This window comes from Gouania willdenowi, chromosome 22 (genome assembly GCF_900634775.1).
Source record: "Gouania willdenowi chromosome 22, fGouWil2.1, whole genome shotgun sequence".
Classification (NCBI taxonomy): Eukaryota; Metazoa; Chordata; class Actinopteri; order Blenniiformes; family Gobiesocidae; genus Gouania; species Gouania willdenowi.
This window is the reverse complement of record NC_041065.1, coordinates 33,355,168-33,381,549: the sequence shown is the minus strand read 5'-3', so window position 1 is coordinate 33,381,549 and position 26,382 is coordinate 33,355,168. Positions and strand designations below refer to the sequence as shown.

General features: G+C 38.1%; 1 protein-coding gene across 2 annotated transcripts in view; it reads right to left on the bottom strand.

The window, feature by feature from the left end:
• The window catches only part of fndc3ba (fibronectin type III domain containing 3Ba), a 102,479-nt gene that overhangs the window by 39,505 nt on the left and 36,592 nt on the right, over positions 1-26,382 (bottom strand). For both annotated transcript variants that reach the window (XM_028438340.1, XM_028438341.1), the window contains exons 4-7: positions 9,667-9,743; positions 3,356-3,587; positions 3,085-3,256; positions 1,914-2,044 (exon numbers count right to left, since the gene is read on the bottom strand). In XM_028438340.1, coding sequence (XP_028294141.1) covers positions 1,914-2,044; positions 3,085-3,256; positions 3,356-3,587; positions 9,667-9,743 — 612 coding nt within the window. The remainder of the gene's footprint in view (positions 1-1,913; positions 2,045-3,084; positions 3,257-3,355; positions 3,588-9,666; positions 9,744-26,382) is intronic.

The following is a 26,382-nucleotide window of genomic DNA, read 5'->3' as shown; positions in this document are numbered from 1 at the left end:
ACGCCCACACACTCCTGTCTGAACTTTTTCTTCCTTCCACTGTCCAATGACGTCATGATATTGACTCACTGTCAGCGTTAAGACGTCAGGAAGGTTTCCCACTTCCTCAAACATTACTTCTACTGTATGTGTTTGTATTTCCTGGTGTCAGCGCATTAAGTGTAGTGTGTAGTGTGTAGTGTGTAGTGTGTAGTGTACATGGAAAAACATAGAAAACATAGAGTTTAACACAAGTTTTTAAACTCTGATTAACATAATTCCTGTATTCTAATAAACTACATGGTTTACTATGTTTACTGGTCATAACTAGTTATCTTTTACTAAATTCAACATTTGCAGACTTCACCTTTACACATCCAATGGAATCTTACTTTTATTATTATTATTATTATTAAAGCTAAATAATACTACTACTAATCCTAACATTTGGTTAGTAGAGTAGAGTAGAGTAGACTTTACTAGTGAAACAAAAAGTGTCACGAGTAAAACTAACAGAGCAAAAACATTATTTAACGAGTACTACAAAAAAATATGGAAAGCCATTTGGGTATAAATGTGATATCACCCATTAATAAATTAGCATCATATGCTAATAAGGAGGCGGGGAAAGTAAATTCAGGCTTGCCATTGGCCAATCAGGGAGCTTCTTACTTTTTTAAAGAAAAATCTGTGCTTTCTACTCCTTACATTTTATAAATGAGCTCCTTACTTTTATTTTAACGTAAAATGACGCAACATTTTGGTAGTTTGAGCTTTTTTTGTTTAGCAGGTCCCTTAGCTTTATGGTTCATATTTTCAAGTTTTTCAAAATGTTAAACTCAAAGCTGTTCTGCATGGATTTTATTGACCATTGAAACATTTTATTTACAAATTGTATTTATTATGAGTGCTAAATTCTCCAGGTAACAGTTTTCCATGTTTCCACGAACCAGTGTTCTTAAAAAAAAATGATATGGAATTTGCTTCGTCTTATTATTGAAGGGACATTTGTTTTACTTTACAAATGTACATTTAGTAGCATCTACTTTATGACTTTTAGCCAAGTAATGTAGCAACTTCAATTCTTTTACTTTTACCAGAGTCATTTTTTATTCAAGTATCTATACTTTTACTTGAGTATTAACCACTAGTTCTACTAGTAGACTAAAAACAGTCTACATGTACTACTAGTCATATATTTTAATTGTACTAGTAAACAAATAACTGTTTTCCTAGTTAAGGTTTTTTGTGCACTAGTGCGTGAGTAAACTTTAATCTAACGCAGTTTTTATCTCTGTGTCATTTTCTATGGAATGAAGAGAAAAAGTGTCTTTTTGACTCCGTGGTTTCGCTCCAAGGCCTGTTGCTGCTGTGCATACCTGCTCTGCTCCCCTTAACACACACACACACACACACACGCACACGCACACACACACACACACACACACACACACACACACACACACACACACACACACGCACACAGAGTGATAAGGCAGAGTTGTGTGATGTCTGCATCTCAAAGGTTTCCTTCATCTCAGGCAGGACTCTACAGGTATGTGCCTCATCCCTCCCCCCTCCCCGCCGCCACTCTGCTACCCCTGCATCACCTCCCCCCACCCACCTCCTCCTGTGGCTGAGCCTTCACCAACAAGGCCGTCATTGTAAAAACGTAAAGTGATAGCACTCAGGGACGGGTTCAGCTATGTGTTACTATCCTACGTTAAGCCCCTCCCCCTTTACGTGCACGATGTGTGTGTGTGTGTGTGTGTGTACATTTAAGATGTAGGTATCTTTGTGATATTTGGTGTTAGTTGTAAATCAAACACAAAGGCATCCTCCTCGTCCAATCACAGAGTGATAAAGGCCGACTTTGATCCTTTTTCACAGCCCAGGATAATGTGTTCCACTGTGTGTGTGTGTGTGTGTCGTACCTTGTGTGTGCGTATCAGGTTCCCCGTTCCGTGGGCTACTGCGGAGTCGTCTCTCGGGCTTCTTGCCCCCCGGGCTGCCCAGTCCGCCCCCCGACCCCACTGACCCCAGTGATGGAGCGTGGGATTTGTTGCTGCGCAAAAAAAAAGAAAAAAAAAAAAGACATAAAATGTGATTTGTGAAATGTGTACAAACAGTTACGGATCAGAGAAGCACATCAATATTTATATAATAATGACCAATCAGAGGGTTAATACAGAAAACACGTGGTTTGTGTTTTTCTGGCATTTTTTTAATATTCTTTTATTGTGTTTGGTTATTTTTATTGGTGTCTTGCATACTTTTGGAGTGTGTTTGTTGTTTTTTGTGTGTCTTTGGAGTCATTTCTTGTTTTTTTCTTGCAATTTTATGTAATTTATTGTAATTTTGTGTATTCTTTATATTTTTCTATCATTGTGTATTTTGTTGTGTTGTGGTTATTTGTTGTGTGTATTTTTTTAAAAAAAAATCATTTTGTGTGTTAACTTTGGGGGCCACACAATTTTGCTAATTTTTGGTATTTTTATGTTATTATTTCTGATTTTGTGAGTGTTTGTTGTTGTTTTGTTAGTCTTTGGAGTCATCTCGTGTAATTTATTGTAATTTCTGTTTTATTTGGGGTATTTTGGTTTTTTTGTATATTTTTCTGTTATTCTTGTGTGTTTTTGAAGTCATTTTGATTATTTTAGTTGTCATTTTTCTCTCATTGTGTATTTTGTTGTTTTGTGATTATTTGTTGCTGTGTCCATTTTTGTTGTCATTTTGTGCATTGAAAAAAATAATAAATTCACACGTTTACTTTGGAGCCTACACAAAGTAAATACGAGGGCCACATGTGGCCCCTGGACCACCAGTTGCCTATGTCTAATTTAGAAAATGTAATGTTTTTAAAATATTATCATTGCACAAAATCTGTAACTTGGTTTAGCTTCTTTTGAGTTAATCACATCCACGGAGCATGTGTACGATCGCTGCAGGAATGGTTAGCACGTTAGCACGTTAGCACAGGTGCTAATGAGGAAAAAGGTAAAAAATTGTGACTATTTTTCTATAAAACTCGTTGATAAAAATAAAAATGAATCCTAAACTGTGCAATGACGTATTTTGGAAGAGTAATAAAGTTAAAAACGTTACCTGTATCCATTGTGCGCTGGCCCCAGGCTGCTCTTATAGAGGGTGGAGGGGGGGGAGTTGAGTCTGTTCTGTCGCTCTAGTTGTCTCTGTTCTTTGATCTTTTTAGGCTGAGGTTTACTGTACGTTTCCTCTCTGTTGATAAAACTCGACATCCCATAAACAGGGATGATTTCTGTAGGAAATCAAATAAAATAGAAACGTTAACACGTAAAGGTTTAATATCTTGATTCTACGTCTAAAGCACAGGTGAGAGAGTAAAGTGGGGGCGTACCTGGGTCACCGTACATGGGGGGGAGGTGGTGCTGGTAGTACTGGTGTGGGGGGAGCTCACTGGGGCTGACAGGGGGGTAGAAGGAGTGAGAGTTGGGGATGAAGTGAGGGTGAGCCAGGTACGGAGGCAGGTGGTGTGTGGGGGACAGAGCTGGAGAGTAGGAGGGGGGGTAGCACTCTGGAGACTGGGGGGTTACCACCACTCGACGGACCCCCGTGGTGTCTTCCAGTACCTGACGATGGGGGCAAAGGACAGGATTAGTTAGAGCCTCAAAACATTTCTAAAACCTTTAAAACATTACATTATTTTAAAAGCTATTTTATTTATTTTTCTCTATCAAAATTCATCTTCCACAAAAAAAATCAGATAATGAAGTGAAATACACAAAACATCAAGTAACAACAAATACACACAAAACAATTCCCAAACCAAACAAAATGCTAACAAAATAACACAAAATCACAGATCAAAGAAAAATACTCAAATCGACAACAGAAATGTGTAGATAACAAAACACACAATTATTCAACAATCACACAAAAATTATTTAAAAAAGAAAAATCCAGAAAAAACACACAAAATGACTTGTAAAAAACACAAAATTATTCTAAAGACACACATAACGCCAACAAACATACACAAAACAACAGAAATAAGAAAAATACACAACAGTGCATTAAAAACACAGAAAATGACTTAGAAACACACAATTCCACAATAAAAATTCTAATAATGACAGAAAAATACACAAAACAACTCATAAAGACACACAACATGACAGCATAAATGCACAAAATGTCAACTAAAGTACAAACTTACACAAAATCACAAAAAAAAAAAAAAGAAAAATACAAATTGACAACAAAAATTCACAAATGATTTGACAAACACACAAAATGACAATAAAAATTCCAGAAAAACACAAAAAATGACTAAAAAGACAGGAAACATGTTTGTGGCCTCCCTGTGATTAAAGCTATCCATCTCTAATGGAGATAATATAGATATAAATATATAGATACATGTAGCTGCTAGACGTAATGTCATGTAGAAAAGTTTATCCAGATCATCATTTCTTTGTGATTCAGAAGTTTAATTTTAATAAAGGATTCATTACATCATGATTTAGACAAGATGGACATGGAGCCAAAAGTTGTGCCATGTCATCATCATCGTCATCATCATCATCATCATCATCATCATCATCATCATCGTCATCGTCATCGTCATCAGTGATTCTCTAACTCTTTTGGCTCTAGTCCCCCTTTCTCTAACTTTTGAATCTGACTCCCCCTTACGGCCGACTACATTTTACTCAGAATTGTGTGACACAACATCTATAGATCAAAATGATGAATGAATGAGTGAAAACACACATTTTAAAGAATCTCATTTAGTAAATAAATGAATGAAACAGTATTTAGTGGCTCCAGAATAGATTTATTTCTATAGTTTCGATCATTTCCTGTCATCTCCTCCTGATGTGGACCAACACTGAACCTCAAATTATCACTTCATGTTCTAAGCAGTGGGCGTGTACTGTAGCTCCTCCCACTCAACATTCTTGATGCCAAAATACGGCGCTTAAGGGCGCTGCCATCTTGCAAATTTGACGTCATGTGGAGCCAGAGTCTGTGCAGTAGGGTCCGGTGGGAGGAGCCCTGGTAACACGCCCCGCTCATTTAGCGTTCTGCCCAATCATTGGCTGTCAATCATTGTAATATACAACGTCAAAACCCGTTTTTTAACCTCAAATAACTTATTTAAAACAAAGTTCATAGAAAAATGAGCACTAGAACACAATGTAAGATGATAATAACTAATGATCACAGCAGAGTTTAGGTTTGGAAAAAAATGATGTGACGAGTATTTTAACTTTATAGTTTGACCCACATCCCATCTGTTATCACTGAGGAGGCGGGGCTTATGCCCTGTACTGCAGCCAGTCAGCAGGGGGAGCTCTAACAATAAAAGCTTCATGTCCTGTCTATTACTTTTAGTCTATGGTTCTAATCAAGATCATTTCTATCATCGTTTTGTGTATTTTTTGTTATTTTGTTGTTGTTTGTCTTTTGTTTTTATTAGTCAGTATATTTTCCTCTTATTTTTATTTATTTTTTAGTGATTTTGTGTGTTTTTCTCTCATTTACTGTGTCTTTGTTGTCGTTTCGTGTGTTGCTGGTAAAAGTATCTTTCTCTCTCTCTCTCTCTGTGTGTTTTTTGGTGTAATTTTGTATATTTTGTTGTTTTTCTGTTTTTGTTTATTATTCAGTATATTTTTCTCTTATTCTGTGTATTCTTGTTGTTGTTTTGTGAGTTGCCGCTAATATTCAGTACAATTATCATTTTTCACTAAAATTAAACATTAAAAACCCCATATTTTAATGCTTTCATTTCTTACTTTTCCTCTCTCTCTCTCTCGTACCCCCTGTGGTGCCATCGCGTACCCCTAGGGGCACACGTACCCCCATTTAAGAAACACTGCTCTAATTAACATGGATTCCATACATGAATTCACACACACACACACACGCACACGCACACACACACATTCCAGCTATTCACACACTTTCACAGACCCACATTCCAAGCACAGCGCAAACACACACTCCCCGCCAAGAGGGGAAGTTATCCTCTGGTCCCTAACAACAACAACAACACACACACACACACACACACACACCCTGACAAACGAAGCAGTAGTGTTGGTGGAAGGCCAGGAGGGGAGGATGAGGGTTAACAAACTAATCCCAGTGAGAAAAATGTAAAGAGGGGGAGAGAAGAGGAACCCCCCTTTTCAATACCTCCTTCACAGAAAAGGAGAAAAACAGAGTTTACAGGAAAAGACATGACGGGAAAAGTCTGCAGGAGTGCATGTGTACCTATATATATGTATATATATATTTAATTATTATTATTACAATTATTTACTGACATATTTCAATTTTTAATATTATTATTTTCTATTTATTCATTTATTTTTACATTATTCACATTTATTTACATTATTTTTTATATTTATTATTACTATTATATAGTTTTATTTATTATTTTATATTTTTATGTATTTATTTGTATTATTATTGTTGTTGTTATTAATGCATTTATTTGTATATATTTATATACAGTATATATATTTTATTTAGTTGTTACTAAAAGCAGATAAACTTGTTGGTCAATATACTATATAACAGGGGGCGGGGACTAAAAACATGTGAATGTATCTGATCGGAGGGTCACATGATCAACATTTATAGAATAATGACCAATCAGAGCATTAGCATAAGGAAAGAACAAAGGGTTTGTGTTTTTGTTGCATTTTCTATATATTCTTTTATTGTTTTGGTTATTTTTGTTGGTGTTATGCATGTTTTTGTTGCCATTTTATTTATTATTTCTAGGTTTGTGTGAGTTTGTTGTTGTTTTGTTTGTCTTTAGCCGTGTGGCTAAGGGCGAGCAGTCTGACGAAAGTTGAGCCGTGTGGCTAAGGGTTAGCAGTGTGGCTAAGGGTTAGCAGTGTGGCTAAGGGAGAGCAGAGTGGCTAAGGGAGAGCAGAGTGGCTAAGTGTTAGCAGTGTGGCTAAGGGTTAGCAGTGTGACTAGGGGTTAGCAGTGTGGCAGAGGGTTAGCAGTGTGACTAGGGGTTAGCAGTGTGGCAGAGGGTTAGCAGTGTGACTAGGGGTTAGCAGTGTGGCAAAGGGTTAGCAGTGTGGCAAAGGGTTAGCAGAGTGGCTAAGGGAGAGCAGTGTGGCTAAGGGAGAGCAGTGTGGCTAAGGGTTAGCAGTGTGGCTAAGGGAGAGCAGAGTGGCTAAGGGAGAGCAGAGTGGCTAAGTGTTAGCAGTGTGGCTAAGGGTTAGCAGTGTGACTAGGGGTTAGCAGTGTGGCAAAGGGTTAGCAGAGTGGCTAAGGGAGAGCAGAGTGGCTAAGTGTTAGCAGAGTGACTAAGGGTTAGCAGTGTGGCTAAGGGTTAGCAGTGTGGCTAAGGGTTAGCAGTGTGGCTAAGGGTTAGCAGTGTGGCTAAGTGTTAGCAGTGTGGCAAAGGGTTAGCAGAGTGGCTAAGGGAGAGCAGAGTGGCTAAGGGAGAGCAGAGTGGCTAAGTGTTAGCAGTGTGACTAAGGGTTAGCAGTGTGGCTAAGGGTTAGCAGTGTGGCTAAGGGTTAGCAGTGTGGCTAAGGGTTAGCAGTGTGGCTAAGTGTTAGCAGTGTGGCTAAGGGTTAGCAGTGTGGCTAAGGGTTAGCAGTGTGACTAAGGGTTAGCAGTGTGGCTAAGGGAGAGCAGAGTGGCTAAGGGAGAGCAGAGTGGCTAAGGGTTAGCAGTGTGACTAAGGGTTAGCAGTGTGGCTAAGTGTTAGCAGTGTGGCTAAGGGAGAGCAGAGTGGCTAAGGGTTAGCAGTGTGGCTAAGGGTTAGCAGTGTGGCTAAGGGTTAGCAGTGTGGCTAAGGGTTAGCAGTGTGGCTAAGGGTTAGCAGTGTGGCTAAGGGTTAGCAGTGTGGCTAAGTGTTAGCAGTGTGGCTAAGTGTTAGCAGTGTGACTAAGGGTTAGCAGTGTGACTAAGGGTTAGCAGTGTGGCTAAGGGTTAGCAGTGTGACTAAGGGTTAGCAGTGTGGCTAAGTGTTAGCAGTGTGGCTAGGGTTAGTTCATCTGAAGCGTATAAAATTATTTCATATTTTATGAAGTATTTTTGTAGGATTTCAGGAAGTTTAATATCAGTAAAGTATCCAAACAAGGAGAGATGTAATATGACAGAAACATGTAAACTCTGAAATGGGATTTGGTAAATTTTGAAATGGAAAACCAGAAGCTCGACAAATAAGAAGTTTCTTTAAAAACACTATTATTCACTTTCTTTTGGCCAAACTCAATCCACAAAGGACGCACACATGCAAAAACACCCAAACTCATAATGTTTTTTCCATTCTTCCAGCTCCATCACTAAACTCCTCCCACTGTCTGCTCCGTCAGCCTCTGTTTATCTAGGTTTCCCGCTCACAGCGACCATTGACCGCTCTTTCATTGATACCAGTGACTAAATCTGACCAGAAACAACAAACAACACTCATTGTAAACTTCCTTCTTACGTTGTTCCAGGGACTTTAACCTGTAAATCACACGCTGGCCGTAACACGTCTAAATCAGCACATTCCTGCTGGGGGAGGAGAACAAAATAGACTGGTTCTATTTTCAAACTCAATGAGAAGAAGAAGGAGGAGAAACACCTTGTGACAGACGCACTTTATCTGTCACTTATTAATCATTTAACCAATCCAGATGCAGGAAAACATCTTTAACATCTGCTGCTGAACAGAACTGCTAATCCACAGTTTATCCAACACGTATGTTTAAGGATGAAAGTTCCACAGTAAATGTAGGAAAAATACACAATATGACACAGAAAGCATAAAAAATGTGCAAAAAGAAAGAAACAAACAAAAAAAAACACACTAAATTACAATAAAAACAGGCAAAATGAGAGAAAGAAAGAAAGAAAGACACTAAAAACACACACAAAATGAAGGAAATAACACAAAAAGAGAAAGACATACATAAAAACACACAATACGACAACAAAACACAAAAAATGAGACAAACATAAAATGACAACACACAATATTACGCAAACTAAGAAAAGAAATACACAATCACACACAAAATGAGAGTAAAATTCATAAAAATACACAATGAATTCACACCAAAAACACTCAAAATGACAATAAAAAAGCTCAAAATGAGAGACAAATACACCCAAAAACATATTCTAATGCTCAGATTGCTCATTATTTTGAAATCACATAACGTGGCCCTCAGATCACATTTTTAAACCCCGATGTGTTAAAAGTTGTTCATCTCTGCTTTAAGGTCTCTGCTATGTCACTCAGGAGAAAGTAACAATGACAAAAAATATGAATTATTGATTAAAAGACCAATAATTCAATTGTAGATATCTCAGTACATATAAATACACAAATTCAATACAACTCCACAATATTTGGAGTTTTCTAATGTTTTCGAATCGCTGCTTATATCATTTTTAATGTCAAATTGTTGAAAGAACTAAATTTTTCAAAAGTCCTGCAATTGTCCTCAAACTGTATTTAACCCCTGATCGAACTGCAAATAAGCTCTTTTAATATCATAACTTAATAATATTGTTTTTGTCTGTATTACTGCTCAAACTTTTAGTGAAATAATCACTGCAGGTAAAACATTTCCTTATAAATAAAGTTTGTGACGAGAAACAGTTTTTCTGCCTCAAACTTTCCCACAGAAACACAAACATTTTTAAAAACTCAGGTCGTGGAAAAGTTGTGCTAACCTGTGAGATGTATCCTGGGGGGACGTGGATGGGGGGGATGGAGCCGTTTGGGGACATCATGGGAACCTCAGCAGGACCTGCAACGAAGATAAGGAAGTTATTGACTTAACCATTAAACTCATGTTCACTTCAGCCCTTATTTACATTCATCAACGTCATGATGAGAACAGGAACAGTTTTTAACAAATCAACCAAAAATCAGACAATATTCTACATAAAAAGCGGGAAAAAACGTAATTATCATTTCAAAACCAAAACCAATCTGACCCTTTTCCCCCACTCTCCATTTAAAATCTCTACAAAAACATGCAAAAAAATAAATAAAAGCAAACAAAACAAAAATACAAAAAAGAACAAATATATAAAAAATAACAAAAACACACAACACAACAAAAATATAAGAACCGACAACAAAAACACACAAAATGACTGAAAAAATTAACGAAATAACAAAAATACACAAATAACTCCCAAAACACATGGACTGACAACAAAAAACTCACATTTTGGGACATATTTCTATGGCATTTGTCTTGTTAAACTGGTGGCTAACGAGTTAGCACTGTCGCTAACGTCACTTTTGCATCATAATTACGTGATTTCAGTGAAATAATCACGTTTACTCATCCGAAGCACATGTTACATTAATAACAGTCTGACTATATTCGACTTATTTAACATGTTTGCTATGATTTCAAGAAGTTTTATAGCAGTAAAGTCATCAAAGCAAGGAAGAAAGATGAAAAAAACCTACAAAAAACACTAAAAAAACCTAAAATGTAAAAAATGATCAGTTTAACAAAAACACAAAAAAACTTTCAGAATAACTCCAAAAACACACAGTATGACACATACTGTATATATACCAAGTAACTCCAAAATCACACAATATGAATCCAAAGACACACAAAACAGCAACATATACAGAGAAAATGACTCTAAAAACATATGAAACAGCAACAAAAACACACAAAACAACAACAGAAATGTGCAAAACAGCAACAAAAACTCACAGAATGACTTCAAAGACACACAAAACAACTAAAATATAAAAAACAACAACAAAAACACAAAAAATGACTCTGAAGACACACAAATTAGCAAAAATACACAAAATAACAACAAAAAAGTCTAAAACGGAAAACAAAACCACAACAAAATTGCTTTAAAAAATGCACAAAACAGCAACACACACACACAAACACACACAATGACTAAATGTGTATAATAATCAGTGTAAAAACGATGTTGACTTTTCGTACTGTATCTCCCCCACATCCATCTCTTTCCATCCCTGACTTCCTCCTGACATCAGTGATGGAGGTCTACGGCTGCTAAAGTCATCGGGACCCCCGTAGGAATGGATGGAAGTGGGTCTGGCCCCCAGAATAAATCACACACACACACAGGGGCCTCATTAAGAAAACACACACACACACACACACACACACACACACACACACACACACACACACACACACACACACACACACACACACACACACACACACACACACACACACACACACACACACACACACACACACACACACACACACACACACACACACTCAGGAGGAGGATGGTGATGTAGCATCAGGTGAGCAGACGTGGACTCATGGCATTCCGAGTCACATCCTGTCCCACATCTGATCACGCACACACACGCGCACACACACGCACACACACACTTTCCCTCTCCGTCGTTCCCTGCACCTGAACTTCTTCCGCTCTAACTCGCCCCGTTTCTTTTTCCGTCCACTTTCTCCGCCTCCTTTTTTCCATCTTCCTCCACACGCGCATCTGTTACTCACAGGAATTTATTACCTCCATGAGCAGACATTTAGGCAACTGGGGGTTGGGGGGCCACACGCGGCCCTATGCCTAATGTTCTGTGGCCAAAAAAAATAACTGCACAAAATGACTAAAAACACATACAATGACACAAAAATAAACAAAGTACCAGAAACAACAACAAAAAAACTACTCAAAAAACAAAACAAAACAGCACAAATAACTCCACTTTAAAGACACAAAAAACAACAAGAAAACTGTTAAAAATGGCAACAAAATTTCACAAATTGACTCGAAAACCCACAAAATAACAAAAAGACAGTGAAATGACATTAAAAATGCACAAAACAGCAACAAAAACACACAAAAGAAGAAACATAAACAAAACAAAAACACACAAAATAACAAAAAAAAGAAAAGAAAATAACAAACAAAATAACTCCAAAAACCCACAAATTGACACTAAACCACAACAAAAATGTATAAAACATCAATGAAAACTCACAGAATGACTAAAAAAAACACACAAAACAATAAAAACACAGCAAATGACAGAAAACAGCAACAAAAACACACAAAATCACATTAAAAAAATGAAGCAAAACACATTAAATGATAAATGAAAAATAATAAACAAAATAACAGAAATACACACATACACAAATAACACCAAACACACACATAATTACTGTGAAAACACACAGAACAACAAACAGAATATCACAAAAGAAATACAAAAAAAGCAAAAATATTGTAAAATGATGTGAAAACATAAATAAATCTTTATGGATTCCTGTGTTAATGCTCTGATTGGTTATTACTCTAAATGTTGACATGAATGTTGATCATGTGACCCTCAGATCAGATACAGTCACATGTCTGTGGCTCCGCCCCCATGATCAAATCTTTAAACTCCTCCTTTACATTTCAAACACTTTCCTTTTACGTCCCCTGTCCTTCCACTGATCCCTCGCCCTCCATCCTGACCTTTCATCATCCAAACAGGTAGTAGTAGAGTAAACACACACACACACACACACACGCAGTCTGCCGTGTGTGTGTGTCTCTCAGGGATGTAGAGACAGGCCTCTCTCAGTCTGCTCTGGACACTTGGGACGGGATATGAAAGTCCTCATTGAGTAAGAAGGTCAGCACAGGGAGAACACACACACACACACACACTCTTTCCATACACACAAACACACCCTCTCAGACACACACTCACCCACACACACTCTTGGCAAACAGACGTGTGTTTGAACAGTCGCTGCAGCCTCTGTGCTCTTCACTCAGCAAACAGCAGCATTCCACACACACACACACACACACACACACACACACACACACACACACACACACACACACACACACACACACACACACACACAACACACACACACACACACACACACACACACACACACACACACACACACACACACACACACGTTGCATTCCCATCCCCAACCCCCAGGACTGCAACCAGCAGGCTACCTGACGGCCCCCAAAACACAAGACGCTCTTTGTCCTTGTGCACTGCACGCACACGCACACGCACACGCACACGCACACGCACACGCACACGCACACGCACACGCACACACACACACACACACACACACACACACACACACACACACACACACACACACACACACACACACACACACACACACACACACACAGGTGCTTCTTCACTTCCGATGCCTGTAAAGGTCATCAGGGCTCATTCATGAGTTCATATCCTGTTCACTGTACCTTACACTCACACTGACAAAGACACATTTGTGTGCTGTGCTGTGCTATGCTATGCTACGCTATGCTAGGCTAGGCTACGCTAGGCTAGCATTTTCCACCGTTTGATGAGGAGCACGTGTGTGCTCATTATCATTAGTTCCCTGATTTAGGAATAATGTAAATGCACAAAATAACAGCAAGATTACATTAAATAACTGCAAAGATAAACAAGAGTACACACAAAATGTACGAAAAATAAACAAAAGGATGATGAAAATATACATAAAAAACAAAAATGAAAAGTGAAAGAAATATGAAGATGTCACCAAAAAATACACAAAATAACAAAAATAATAAATAAGCATAAAAAAATAGAATTTTGAGTGTAATTCATTAGAAATGTATTAAAGGGTGTGTTTTTTGGTAAATCTGAAATCTACAAAAAAGACATTATTTTAAAAGCTTTTTATGCATTATTAGAAGTAAAGGAGTCCATCTTACATCATCACATCTGTTGAAAATTGTTAAGACAGAAATCGCGCAAGTGCGCACACACACACACAAACGAGCACACACACACACACAGATCCCAGAAACGATGCTGTAGTTTTGACTCATTGACAAAATGTTGTGGGAAAATGTGAAATTGGGATTTGTTCCAGCGTTCCTTACATACACAGATATGAACGTATGGGTGGAGGTGGTGAGACTAACGATGTTTCCCATCATGCAGCAGCTGTCAAACACAGCCGTGACCAACCTTAAACAACACAACACACACACTAAAAAAATATTACCACAGCATGTGAGTGTGTCTTATCGATTTGTGTGTTTTTGTTGTCACCTTGTGTGTTCTGTGAGTAACTTTATCGTTGTCATGTTGTGTTTTTAGTCATTTTTGGGTATTTATGCTGACATTTTGTACATTTTTCATTTGGAGTATTATGTCACCATCCTGTGTGTTTTTGGAGTAATTTTGATTCTTTTATTGTCATTTTATGTATACTTTGTGTTGTTTTGAGTATTTCTGCTCTTGTATGTGTATTTTTCTGTCTTGTGGTGTGTTTAGGGGTCATTTTTTGTGTTAACCTTGGGCTTTGCATGTGTCTACGTGTATGAATGGGTCATTAGTGCTGACTTGTGTGTTCTTCAGTCAGACTACAGACGGCACAAACTTTCTCTTTTCCTTAAAGCTCCCACTAACAGCTCCCTCCTTTACTGCACATGTGGTCACCACATTGAAAGAAAGCACAGGAAAGCATTTGTGTGCCTGTGTGTGTACGTGTGTGTGTGTTGTTACTGAACCAAAGTGGCCTGTTTGTGAGCTGACCTACATACAAACTAAACAGAAAGAAATTGATTTAACTGGACGCACAGATTGTGTCCGCCCTACGAACAGCTGTCAGTCCTCCATTTGTTCTTTTGTGCGTTTGTTTAATGTATGTGTGTGTGTGTGTGTGTGTGTGTGTGTGCATATGTGTCTGGGTCAGTTTTGACGTGGCGCTGCCTGGAAGTTATGTAACAGCAGCAGCAGCAGCAGCAGCAGCAGCAGCCAAACAGCCTTGCTAAACATAAAGCATTAAAATTAGAAGAAAAAAAAAAAACAAAGAATTGTTTGCACTTAAAGAACTTTGATATTACTCTTCTAAAATATGGGATTGCACATTTTATGCTATTTTTTAATGTTTTGATGAAAAAACAACAGCGACGAAGCAGGAAGTGAGTGAGCACTTCCTGTGCCGCTCTGCTGCCATTGCTACTGTGCCCTCCCTCCACACACCGACTGATAGAAGCATAAACATGCTAGCGCATGCTATTACATGCTAGTCGCCCTCCTAAACACATGCATTCACAAATGGCTCCAAGGCTAAGAAATAAACGCACACGTTCGCGGCCAATTAGACACTGAGTTTGAGCAACAGGCTGTAATTAGAGCAGACTGCTGCTCTGCTGAGGAATGTAAAATATAAGCCACGTTTAAACTGTGTCCTGGTGTGCGTGTGTGTGCGTGTGTGTGTGTTAGCACATTCCCCAGCAGGAGAGAGCACCTCCACTTTGAGCCACAAAGCCCCATGTTGCATAACGACGTCTAAAGAATACGATCTGAAAACGTGATCAGCTGTGGACGACACCATCAATTCATGTTTGACATGCAGTAAAAACATGGCAATATTTCTAATAGCTAATGAATTGTTGCAAATTAAGACAATGTTTAAAAAAACCAACCAAAAAACCCCACAATGGCTGTGATGTCATCTTATCGTACTATTCACACTAAGTGTGTGACGTCTAAATGAGTATACAGTATAGTGTGTTTACATTAGATGTATACTATATGGCACACATGTCAAACTCAAGGCCTGGGGGCCAAATCCGGTCCTTTAGAGCATTCAATTCAGCCTACGGCAGCAAGCCAATAAATCAGAGAAACCATGAGTCATTGTGTAAATGATCAATTATTTCAGTTGTAGATATCTCCAAATTAATACACATATTCAATGAAACCACAATATTAGCAGGGCTCACATATATATATCGTATATCGCATGATGGCAGTAATTTTTATCTCAAACTCTTATCTGTATCTTTCCAAAATCCCGCAATTTTCTTCAAATTATTCCACCAGATTACATAAAAAATGGTCACCAAGTCCAATAAACTGAAAGTGAAGATCCTGCGGGGACTGATATGTCACTTATTGCTTTGATATCATCAGTGCCGTACATATTTTATCATCGATTTATACGTGGAAGTGCAAACTAGAGCACAATAATGCTAAAAAACTAATTTTCCTGCCTAAAATCTGCAGCCCACTTAAGATAAACTGCTCCGTATTTGGCCCCTAAACTAAAATGAGTTTGACACCTCTGTATTAGAAGATCTATGCCTAACAAAACATTATTATGCACCATACTCATTTCATTAACTTTTAAAAAATGGGACCTTTACTCTCCCTCATACAGTGCGCTGACACGCTCTGGTGGCTGAAGTTAACGAGTTAATCAGGGAAGACACACAAACCCTGAGGATAGAAGTCCTTCAACAGTCCGTTATTTACGCTCTAACTTCAGCCACCAGAGCGTGTCAGCGCACTGTTTGAGGGGCGTTCCTGAGGAGAGCTCTTCTTCTCTGCTTCATTGTCTACTACCAAACCACAGAGTAGGAACTGTCGCCCCCTGTGGTCACAGAATTTTTTTCCGGGTCACAACTGTTTTTATTTTCTTTCTGTAAACAAAAGATGTTTGCATCAACATCTTTAACTTTTCCTGTTTTTTAGAGCAACGAAAAGCAGCACAAGTTATTATTTTGACCTAAAAAGCTGCTAAATTATGTAAAAATCTACCAAATGATGTATAAATCAGGCTGAATGTTTCACTCTAATATAAAACAATGGGATGTTTACAGGCAGTGGGGCCATGTGACATCATCAATCACATGATTTCAAGATGGAGGAACACAGGCTCTAAAACTGTAAAGTCGTCCCATTTTATAAGGTTAATAAAACAAAAATGATGCATAATAATGTGTTATTATAGATCTACTAATAAGCACATTTTATAGATTTTAGGCCGTGGAGGATCCCTTTGCTTTAAAAACGGTTAATAACTATTTCTAATAAATTGTAAAAAGCACAATGATGGCAGATTTTTCCAGCTCAGATTTGGCTCTAAACTGGGACGTTTCCTTCCAGACTTTTCAGCTCCACCTTTAGCTTGTTTGCCCACAGGCGTTAGCAGGGCTTGTTTTCCTTGTGCTTGTTTGACAAAGCGATTAAATTCCAATCATAACCTTCTGCAGCCTTTAGAAAACGTGTTGTCTCTATATTTAACACCGCCACAGGGTCAAATGCCTTTGATATTTTGGCATGCACGGCAGGAAGAAATTTAATCTGACACAAAAAGAAACAAAGAAAGTCAGTGTATCGATTCCTTCTTTCAAAATAAAACGTAAAAAAATACTTTTATGTAAATAAAAAACTGATTTAATGTCATCCCGGCCCTAATATTGACCCAGTGTTAAGATCTTGCACTGGTCCCGCCCCCTCGGCCGACCTACTTCTACAGCTGGATCCGCTCCAGAGGAGAGAGACGTCACGTCTACAGAGACCCTGAGCCTCGCCACGCTTTGTTAATATCCTCACACACACACACGCACACGCACACACCCAGCTGCGCACACATAAACACAAATTAAAACCAGCGTTGGGAGGACGGATTCACACCTGGACCAATGAGAGGGAAAAGTGCTTTGACACACGTTCTAATTGACATCCTGGACACGCTGACACTGGGACGGTGTGCGCCCACATGTATCACGGTCACCTCTACACAAAGTACACACAACGCAACACAGGAAACACACATACACAGACACACACGGGCAACTTATATGGGTAAAATATTCATTAGGAGCACGTGTGAAAAAATATGTCAGTTTTCAGGAAAAATGTAACTCACCGAAATATCAAGTATGTATTGCTTAATAAAGCAAAAAAATAAATAAAAAAATCCAAATTTTCGAGTTCACCAGGTTTTTTCTTTTTTTTAATAATACAGGTTCGATTGATTTTAATTCATTTTCAGAATTTTCCCGTTTCCTTTCCACTCCGTTAACATCAACCGTATCCATGGAAACCCCAGAACAAACTTTTTGATGTCCAATTTTTAAAAAAGGCGATGAAGGACATCTGGGGGGTCAATAACCAAGAAAGAAGAAGAAACAAACCATAAAGCTTCAAAAAATACAAACAAAAAAACCCCAAATAACAAAAAAAAACATAGAAAAATTACAGGAACACCAAATGTAACTAAAATAATCCAAAAACTCACTAAATGACATGAAAAATACACCAAATTTAAAAAAAGATGATTAAAATAATAAAACAAAAATACACAAAATGACAAATTGTGCAGAAAGGCAACAAATTAAACAAAATAACTCCAAAAACATACACATTTACAGAAAATGACAACAGAAATACTCAAAATATAAATACCCAAAATGTATTCTTATTATTATGTATGTGGCTTTGATGTTGCCCTGCGATGGACTGGCCCCCTGTCCAGGGTGTACCCCCACCCAGCGCCCAATGAGAGCCGGAGGTTGGCACCAGCAGACGCCCGTGACCCTGTCAAACAGGAATAAGTGGGTCTGAAAATGAATGGATGGCTTTGATGTGTCCTTATGACTTCTTTTGTAACAGGGAAGAGGAAACATTGTCACTCTCCTACACCCGAGGACTCTCTTCTCCAGAGACCATTGGGCGACAGGGGGCGGAACTGTCAAGTTGGTCACGCCCAGAAAGAACTCGTAAAGACACAAAGTGATCAGCAGACACCCCTAAGGAAGACTGGCAGTGAACAGTTGAAACATGTCAAGAGATCAAAGTAAATTTCCTTGAAAACAGTTGTCTGAATAAATAAAATCCTAATATTATTCAAAAAGACAAAATAAACTTTCTGGAATTATTACATGGAAGTCAAGGAAACATCAAAGCGCTCAGCAGACGCATCTGAGGAAGATCAAAGTCAATTTTCTGGAAAGAAGTTGTCTGAATAAATTCAACCTTAACATACTATTGAAAAAGATCAAAAGAACTTGATAGAATTACTACGTCGTAGTCAAGAACACATCAAAGCGATCAGCAGACGCCTTTGAGGAAGACTGGCAGTTGTCAGTCGAAACATGTTAGTCGAGAAAAGTACATTTCCTGGAAAACAGTTGTCTTAATAAATGAAACATATCATTAAAAAAGAAAAAAATGAACTTGCTGAAATTACTTTGTGGAAGTCTAGGAAACATCAAAGTGATCAGCAGACACCTCTGAGGAAGACTGGCCGTGGACAGTTGATAAATGTCAAGAGATCAAAGTCAATGTTCTAGAAAACAATTGTCTGAATCAATGAAACCTAACAGATTATTGATTATTGCGTCAGAATGACGACACACACACACACACACCCTCACAAACACACACTCTTCAATTATCACACGAGGCTATTCTGGGGGCGTGCAGATCCTTTTGTTTAGGGCTCGGTAACCATGCAACACATTTGTTACGTCCAGCGTACTTGACTTATCACTCGTGTTCGCACACACCCACACACATGTTCACACGCACACACACACACACATGTTCACACGCACACACAAATAAATATACACAATCCAGACACACATGAGTCATTAAGTCTGTTCTCTAATGGAGTGTACATGTGGAGAAAAGCAGCTGCTGATGTGTAAACAACACACACACAGTCATAGAATCATTTCCTGCTCCGTCTCCAACACATTCCCAACGCTTTCTGTGCGTTTTTATACTTTTTTTGTTTTTGTGTAGCCGTGTCTGCATGCAGCTGTACTCCTTCTCCTCCTCTTCCTCCTCAGTCTATCACTGCACATGTTAATGTGGGGCATTCCTGACGTGTGAGTCAGAGTCTGAACAGCACCAAGTTTGTGTCCATCACAAAGAGCTAAAAGTGTGAGAGACGAGAAGAAAAGACGAGTGGAAAAGGAGGAGATATTCATGTGGGTGCCAATAGAAAGAAACGGGGACTTCCCTCTTCACTGGATCTCACTGGTTCTGTTTCCTCACTCATGCATCTTTGTTTGTGCTCAGAAATCTCAAAAGTACAAAGAAAAAAAAACCCAAAACATTTTTAAACAAGAAAGAAAAGTCAGCTGATCAACCCTTTAGTTAAAGTGATTCCTTAACCAGTGTCTCCAGTCAAACCGTGGCCTCCCGGTTTAGGTCCACCCATTGACCTCCACCCGTCCAATCAGATCACAGCAGATAAAAAAAGAGATGAGGGTCTTCCCTTAGAAATCTGAACACCCTCCATGTAAATATTCACATGTGGAGGTGAAAAATAACTTTTTCTAAAAGCTTTTACGGAGTTACTGTTTTTTTTGTTGTCGTTTTATGTGTTTTTGCTTTTGTTTTATGTATTTTACTGTCGTTAAGTGTGTTTTTGTTGTTGTTTTGAGTGTTTTTGTGTAATTTTGATATTTTGTGTCTTTTGTCTTTGACAACAAAATTAAAAGACTCCAAAAAAAGACCAAAGTTGCACAAAAAACAAGAAAATGTACAAAATTAGTATGTAAATATATTTTTATGCACTTGTCTACAGGACTCCAGATCCCACAATGCAATGCACCAAACTTTATCAACAATGTCAATAAGAGTATTTACAGTGGATATTTCCATCTTTTATTCAAGGAATAAATCTTTAATTTATTGATCTATGAGGACAACACTGGATAAAAAAAAGGTGTATCTATCGGAAGTAAAAGGTTTCAGATAAGGAGATTTAGGGTGACCATATTTTTACTTTAAAAAAAGAAAGACCATTTTTATTGAGTCTACCTTGTAACGACAAAATACAACATAATAGATAAATAAGTTGCTATTGTCCATAAGGTTTGAAAAATAATTTATCTCTTTATAACAAAGACTAGTCTATCACCTTTATTATGTATTATAACAATCTGTCTAAATACCTTTTTAAAATCTTAAAAGTTTCCATCCCATGGTCCCATGCTGACTCAGCTTTATTCTGTGTTGTCATGGAGACAGGAGGTGATGAGGTCTAGACCAGATGATGTACATTCTAAGTTAACTTTGTTTTCTAACCCCTCCCTGAACCTCCAGAGGTTTTATCATCCAGGAGAATCTTCATTATTATATTTATTCATTAAATCCACCAGTATTTGGCCTCTTTCTATTCATCTTCTCTTTTCCTCATAACAAAGTGGCATCTTTAACGTGTAAGTAAAAGTACCATAATCACATGGCTGTAAAGAGCAACTCATTATCTTTCAGAAACTGCTGGAATTTCTCAGATAGAGCAAATATTAGCGTAGTTACAGTTATTTTAAATGAACGTGATCCCCAAGATACGTTCAGGGTCCCTGGGAAAACCCAGACACTTTGACAAGTTCGTAAAGTCCACCCGGACAGTCCGGACAAGACGTGAAAAGAAGACATATCTGGGTACATCCGGACGTATGGTCACCCTAGAAGATTAGCATTAGCATTAGCATTAGCGAAACGGGTGGAAAGATGGAGAAAAGCTCCAGCTGTACCTTGAGCATCAACAGCCAACTATTTCATTCTTGGGAAATATCTTTCTCTGAATATGTGTGTGTGTGTGTGTGTGTGTGTGTGACTCTTTCTGGAAAAATCTACAACTGCTCATCACAGCAGCTGCTGTACGCACGCACGCACACACTTTATTTACTCAAACAGCTTGGGTCTCCCTAACTCAAATGTGTCAAACATAAGGCCAGGGGGCCAAATCCGGCCCTCATGCAGGAGAAAGTAATCAGACTCAGGACGTAAAAGACGACATGGCATTTTATTTTGAAGGAACCGAAAGTACACATGACAAAGTAAGTTGAAAAGCCATTCTTTCCTTTCATTTTTTGAAAGTTAAGATTTATCAACATTGTTTGATTAATAAATGCATAATTAAATGAAACATTGATATATCTTAACCTTTAAAAATAAATAGGAATTAACAGCTTTCAACTTACCGTACTCTCGTACCCGACGCAGCAAATATTGATGACGCGTTAATTTCCGTTTTTACGTTATGTGGTGTTTTACGGCCTGAGGTCGTTGAGTCTGATGACTTTTATTTTGAAGCCTGAGGTTGTTTCATTTAATGGTGCTTGTTTTGATAAGTGAGGCCATTTCATCTGAGAGCTCAGGATGTCCTAAAACGTGCAACGTACAGGGGTGTCAAACTCATTTTAGTTCAGGGGCCAAATATAAAGTAGTTTGATCTTAAGTGGGCGCAGATTTTAGGCGGGAAAACGAGCAATGTCAACATTAATGTTCTCATATTTACACTTTGACTTATAAATGACACAAAGTATGTAAGGCGCCAGAAATATCAAATATACAAGCAATAGTAGCTGGGCTTCCATTACAGATTTTGGCAAAATAAAAGCAATAATTCTAAGTCGACATAGTGTAATTGTGCTTTATGTTATTATTGAAGGTTGTTCTGTTTCTTCTGTCCACACGTACCACGCCATGTTTTCTCAGAGTGAAGTGGTCATGTGACCAGGTACGTCATGTCCTGTGACGTGTAAATGTGTAAAAAGTGTTTCCATGGAGCTTTAACCACATATTTTAATATGGAAACGTCTGAAAAACCTTCTCATGAAAGTCTTTTAGCAATATTTGAGTGTTTTTTCAAACTTCAGGTGTTTCCATCACCAGTTTTTATTGAGCTAATTAGATTCTGGACATTTCCAAGGTTAATGGAAACACAGGTAGTGACAGGAGTTTCAATGATTTTGTCTGTTTGGAAAGGCTGAGATATCTACAGCTGAAGTATTTCAGAATTTGCACAATAATTTATGTTTTTTCTGACTTCTTTGGTCAAGGCGTTTGGTTTGACAAATGTGTGATACCTCACTCTGAGACGTGAGGACGTCCTAAAACGTACCCCTGTCCTAACTCAACTTGCCCAACGACTGACCTCAGTGCTGACCCAGCCCTGGGGGGGGGGAGGGGTCACGGTAGCAGCGCGTCCAGACGTGTAGATTCTACATTTCTTTCTAACTGTCTATCCTTCTTTCATTCACTTTATCACTTTGTCTCTAGCCTGCCTGCTCATGCCCTGCTGTGTGAGGGCACTAGGTTTATGTACACACAACTGGGCAGGGCTACAACAACAATCACACTTTTCCTTTTCACACACACACACACACACACACACACACACACACACACACACACACACACACACACACACACACACACACACACACACACACACACACACACACACACACACACACACACACACACACACACACACACACACACACACACACACACACACACAAGCAATAGAACTGTGCTTTAGCCTCTACTGAAGTCGTTTTTATGTGAAGCTCCTATGAAAAAGACAGACAAACACAAGTATGCCACACGCACGCACGCACGCACACACATTCCACCAAACACCACCTGGAGTGAGGGCCGTCTCCATGGAAACCAGATTCCCCAAATCCAACAGAACACAACTAAGTCATAGTTTACAGTTTTGTCCTAAACACATCATCAGCACATTGAGTTATTACATGTGTAGCCCCAGGGGGGCAGGGGTCTGCAACCCGCGGCTCTGGAGCCTCATGTGGCTCTTTGACTCTTTTGCAATGGCTCCCTGTAGCTTTAAAAAGATAAAAATAATTTGCTATTTCTTACAGAGAGTATTGATAATTAATGACATTAACTACACACGTTAATCACGTTGTGCAATGACTCAGCACATTCCTACTTCATCTCCTGCAACATCTACAGACCATCAACTTTCCAGCACCTGTGACTAACCTTAAGTTTTAAATCCCTGGTAAGAAACTAAACCAACAAAAACACTATCTGGAAGAAAATAGAGATTTTAATTGTGTGGGAACAGATTCATTTAATTGCCAACCTTCCAGCTTAATATGCATGTTCTATATGTTGCAAGAAATGAGCAATTAGCATGTGACAACACATGGTCACGTGTTATCAAATTCAAGTTATATTTGTAATCCTTCAAATCCATTAACTCATAAGATTATTCAATGTTATTTTAACTGTATAAAATATTACACACTATATTGTCATCATTGAGGTTTTTTTTCCGGCTCCAGAAGTATTTCAACTCATTCAGTGCCATTGACGTAATATTACGTCATTTACGTTTTTTCACTAGATTACTAGAAAACACCCTGGCGGAGGTCCCTCATCAATATCTAAGCTGTAGGGTGATGTAGTGACCAAGTGGTGCCCTGAAGGTGGCAGCAGCGCACCTTCAGATGTGAGATTAGCCACTGATGCTACCATTAGCTAAGGAGGAAGAAGCAGGAATGAGGGAGATTATGTTGAGGTGTCACTAAAGCTTCAAAGTCACTAATAGGTTTTTTCCAGAAAAAGACATTTTTCTCAGTTTTTTGTCACAAACTGGTGATTTACTGTATGTGAAACTTGCCTCTATTCAACTGATGATTACAGAAGAACAAAACAAGCTAGAAACAAAACTCTTTCTTTCACATTTTTTTCTGATGAAATTAGAGACTTTTGTCTTTCAGAATCCAGATTGTCATAGTACAAAATATTCTGTGGGTGATTGTATCTGATATGAGGGTCACATGATCAACATTCACATCAGCATTAGATCAATGACCAATCAGAGCATTAACACACAAAACTACAAAGGGTTTGTGTGCAATGCTTTGTATATTTTCTCTCATTCTGTGTGCGTTTGTTGTTATTTATGTGTTTTTGGATTCATTTAGCATGTTTTTTTATTCTTGTTTTGTATATTCTTTCTGTAATTTTGTGTACATTTGTGTTTGTTGTTTTTTTGGAGTCACTAAGCAAGATTATGTTGTTTTGTAAGTCATTTTATTGTTGTTCTTTCTGTTTAATTGGTTTTTTGGAGTCATTAAGTGGGTTTTTGCTGTCGTTTTGTGTGTTTTTGGAGCAACATGTTATAATTTTCTGGCCATTTTGTGTATTTTTGTCTTTTTGTTTGTTTTTTTGAGTCATTATTGTTGTAATTTTATTGTTGTAATTTTGTGTTTCTGCTGTGGTTTTGTGTATTTTTTTCTCATTTTGTGTAACTGTTGTTGTCTCTTAATGTGTGCTTGTTTTCTGTATTTTTTGAGTCACTCAGAGTGTTATTGTTGTCGTTTTGTGCATTTTTGGTGTAGTCTTATGTGCTTTTGTGTATTTTTGTCATATTGTACATTTGTTTGTTTTTTTGAATCATTAAATGTGTTTTTGTTGTCGTTTTTTGTGCTTTTATTTTGTGCATTTATATTCAGGGGGCCACACAAATTCAAACCGATGGCTGCATGTGGCCCCCGGGCCGCTTATTTCCCACGTCTGGATGTGAGACGTTTAATCAGTGCCAACCAAGATCCATGATGTCACATCCTCATTGGTTGGGGCGAAGCTTCCTGCATCGCCCCTCCCCTACCTTCATCATCCCTCATAAAAGTCCAACAAAGAGCAAACACACACACACACACACACACACACGTTCATACCATACACACACACATTCCAGAGCGGGGTGCTCTAACACACCCTCCACAGTCTTGTGCTTTGATGTGAGTGTGGGAAAGCTCAGGGGAATGGTCTTGGTGGGGGTGTGTGTGTGTGTGTGTGTGTGTGTGTGTGGGCCAGACGATGCTGACCCCCGGAGCATTGAGAGGTCAGCGTTTAAACAAGGATTGGAGACCCTCAGACCGTCACACACGCACGCACACACGCACACACACACACACACACGCACACACACACACAGCTAATTAGGAGGCTAGTTTCAGATACACACAGTCACTGCTGGTGTCACCAGGAAATAACCCAGGAAGTTCAGATCTAACACAGAGGAAGATAAATAGCAGAGGAGTTGAAAGTTTATCACATTACTGACAATTACAGAGAATATAGCAACGTTTGACACACCAACTACACAGGAGTTTAGCATTAGCAACCCATATTTAACAAAATCTTTACAGAAATATTGTCTTCTTTCCATTTGGATCATTGTTTCAAAAACATAAAAATAAACAATTTTTTTGGCACGAGTTTTCCAATTTCTGGATTAATTCATTCATTTCTAAAGTCTAAAGTTAATCATCCAGTCGTACACACATTAATTCAGTTTTAACAAATATTTATTTAAGTCTTCATTTAGTCAGCTAACTAATTTATATCCTCAATAACTACACAATCACTCACAATGTATAGACACACATTTTATTTTAGAAAAGTAATTTTTTCATCATCTACTGTATCTTATTTCTCTATATTTATTATTATTATTATTATTATTTTTACAATTATGATCATTTTCATTTTTTTTAATTATTATTATTATTTTTACTGTTGCTTTCTTTGCACCATCTACCAAAACAAATTCCTTGTATTGTGAAAACTTTACTTTGTAATAAAATAAAATTCTGACATAAAATTTGAATATTTTGCCAATGATGAACGAAAAGGATTTTTATTTTATTTTTTTAATCACCTCAAAATTAATGCAATCGTCCACGGTTACGCTCTATTTTTGGTTAAAATTTTGTCAAAAACATGTTTACTTTAGTTGAAATCCTGCCAACAGACAAACTAACAAACACATGAACAGATGATAATAATTATTCATTTTTAACACT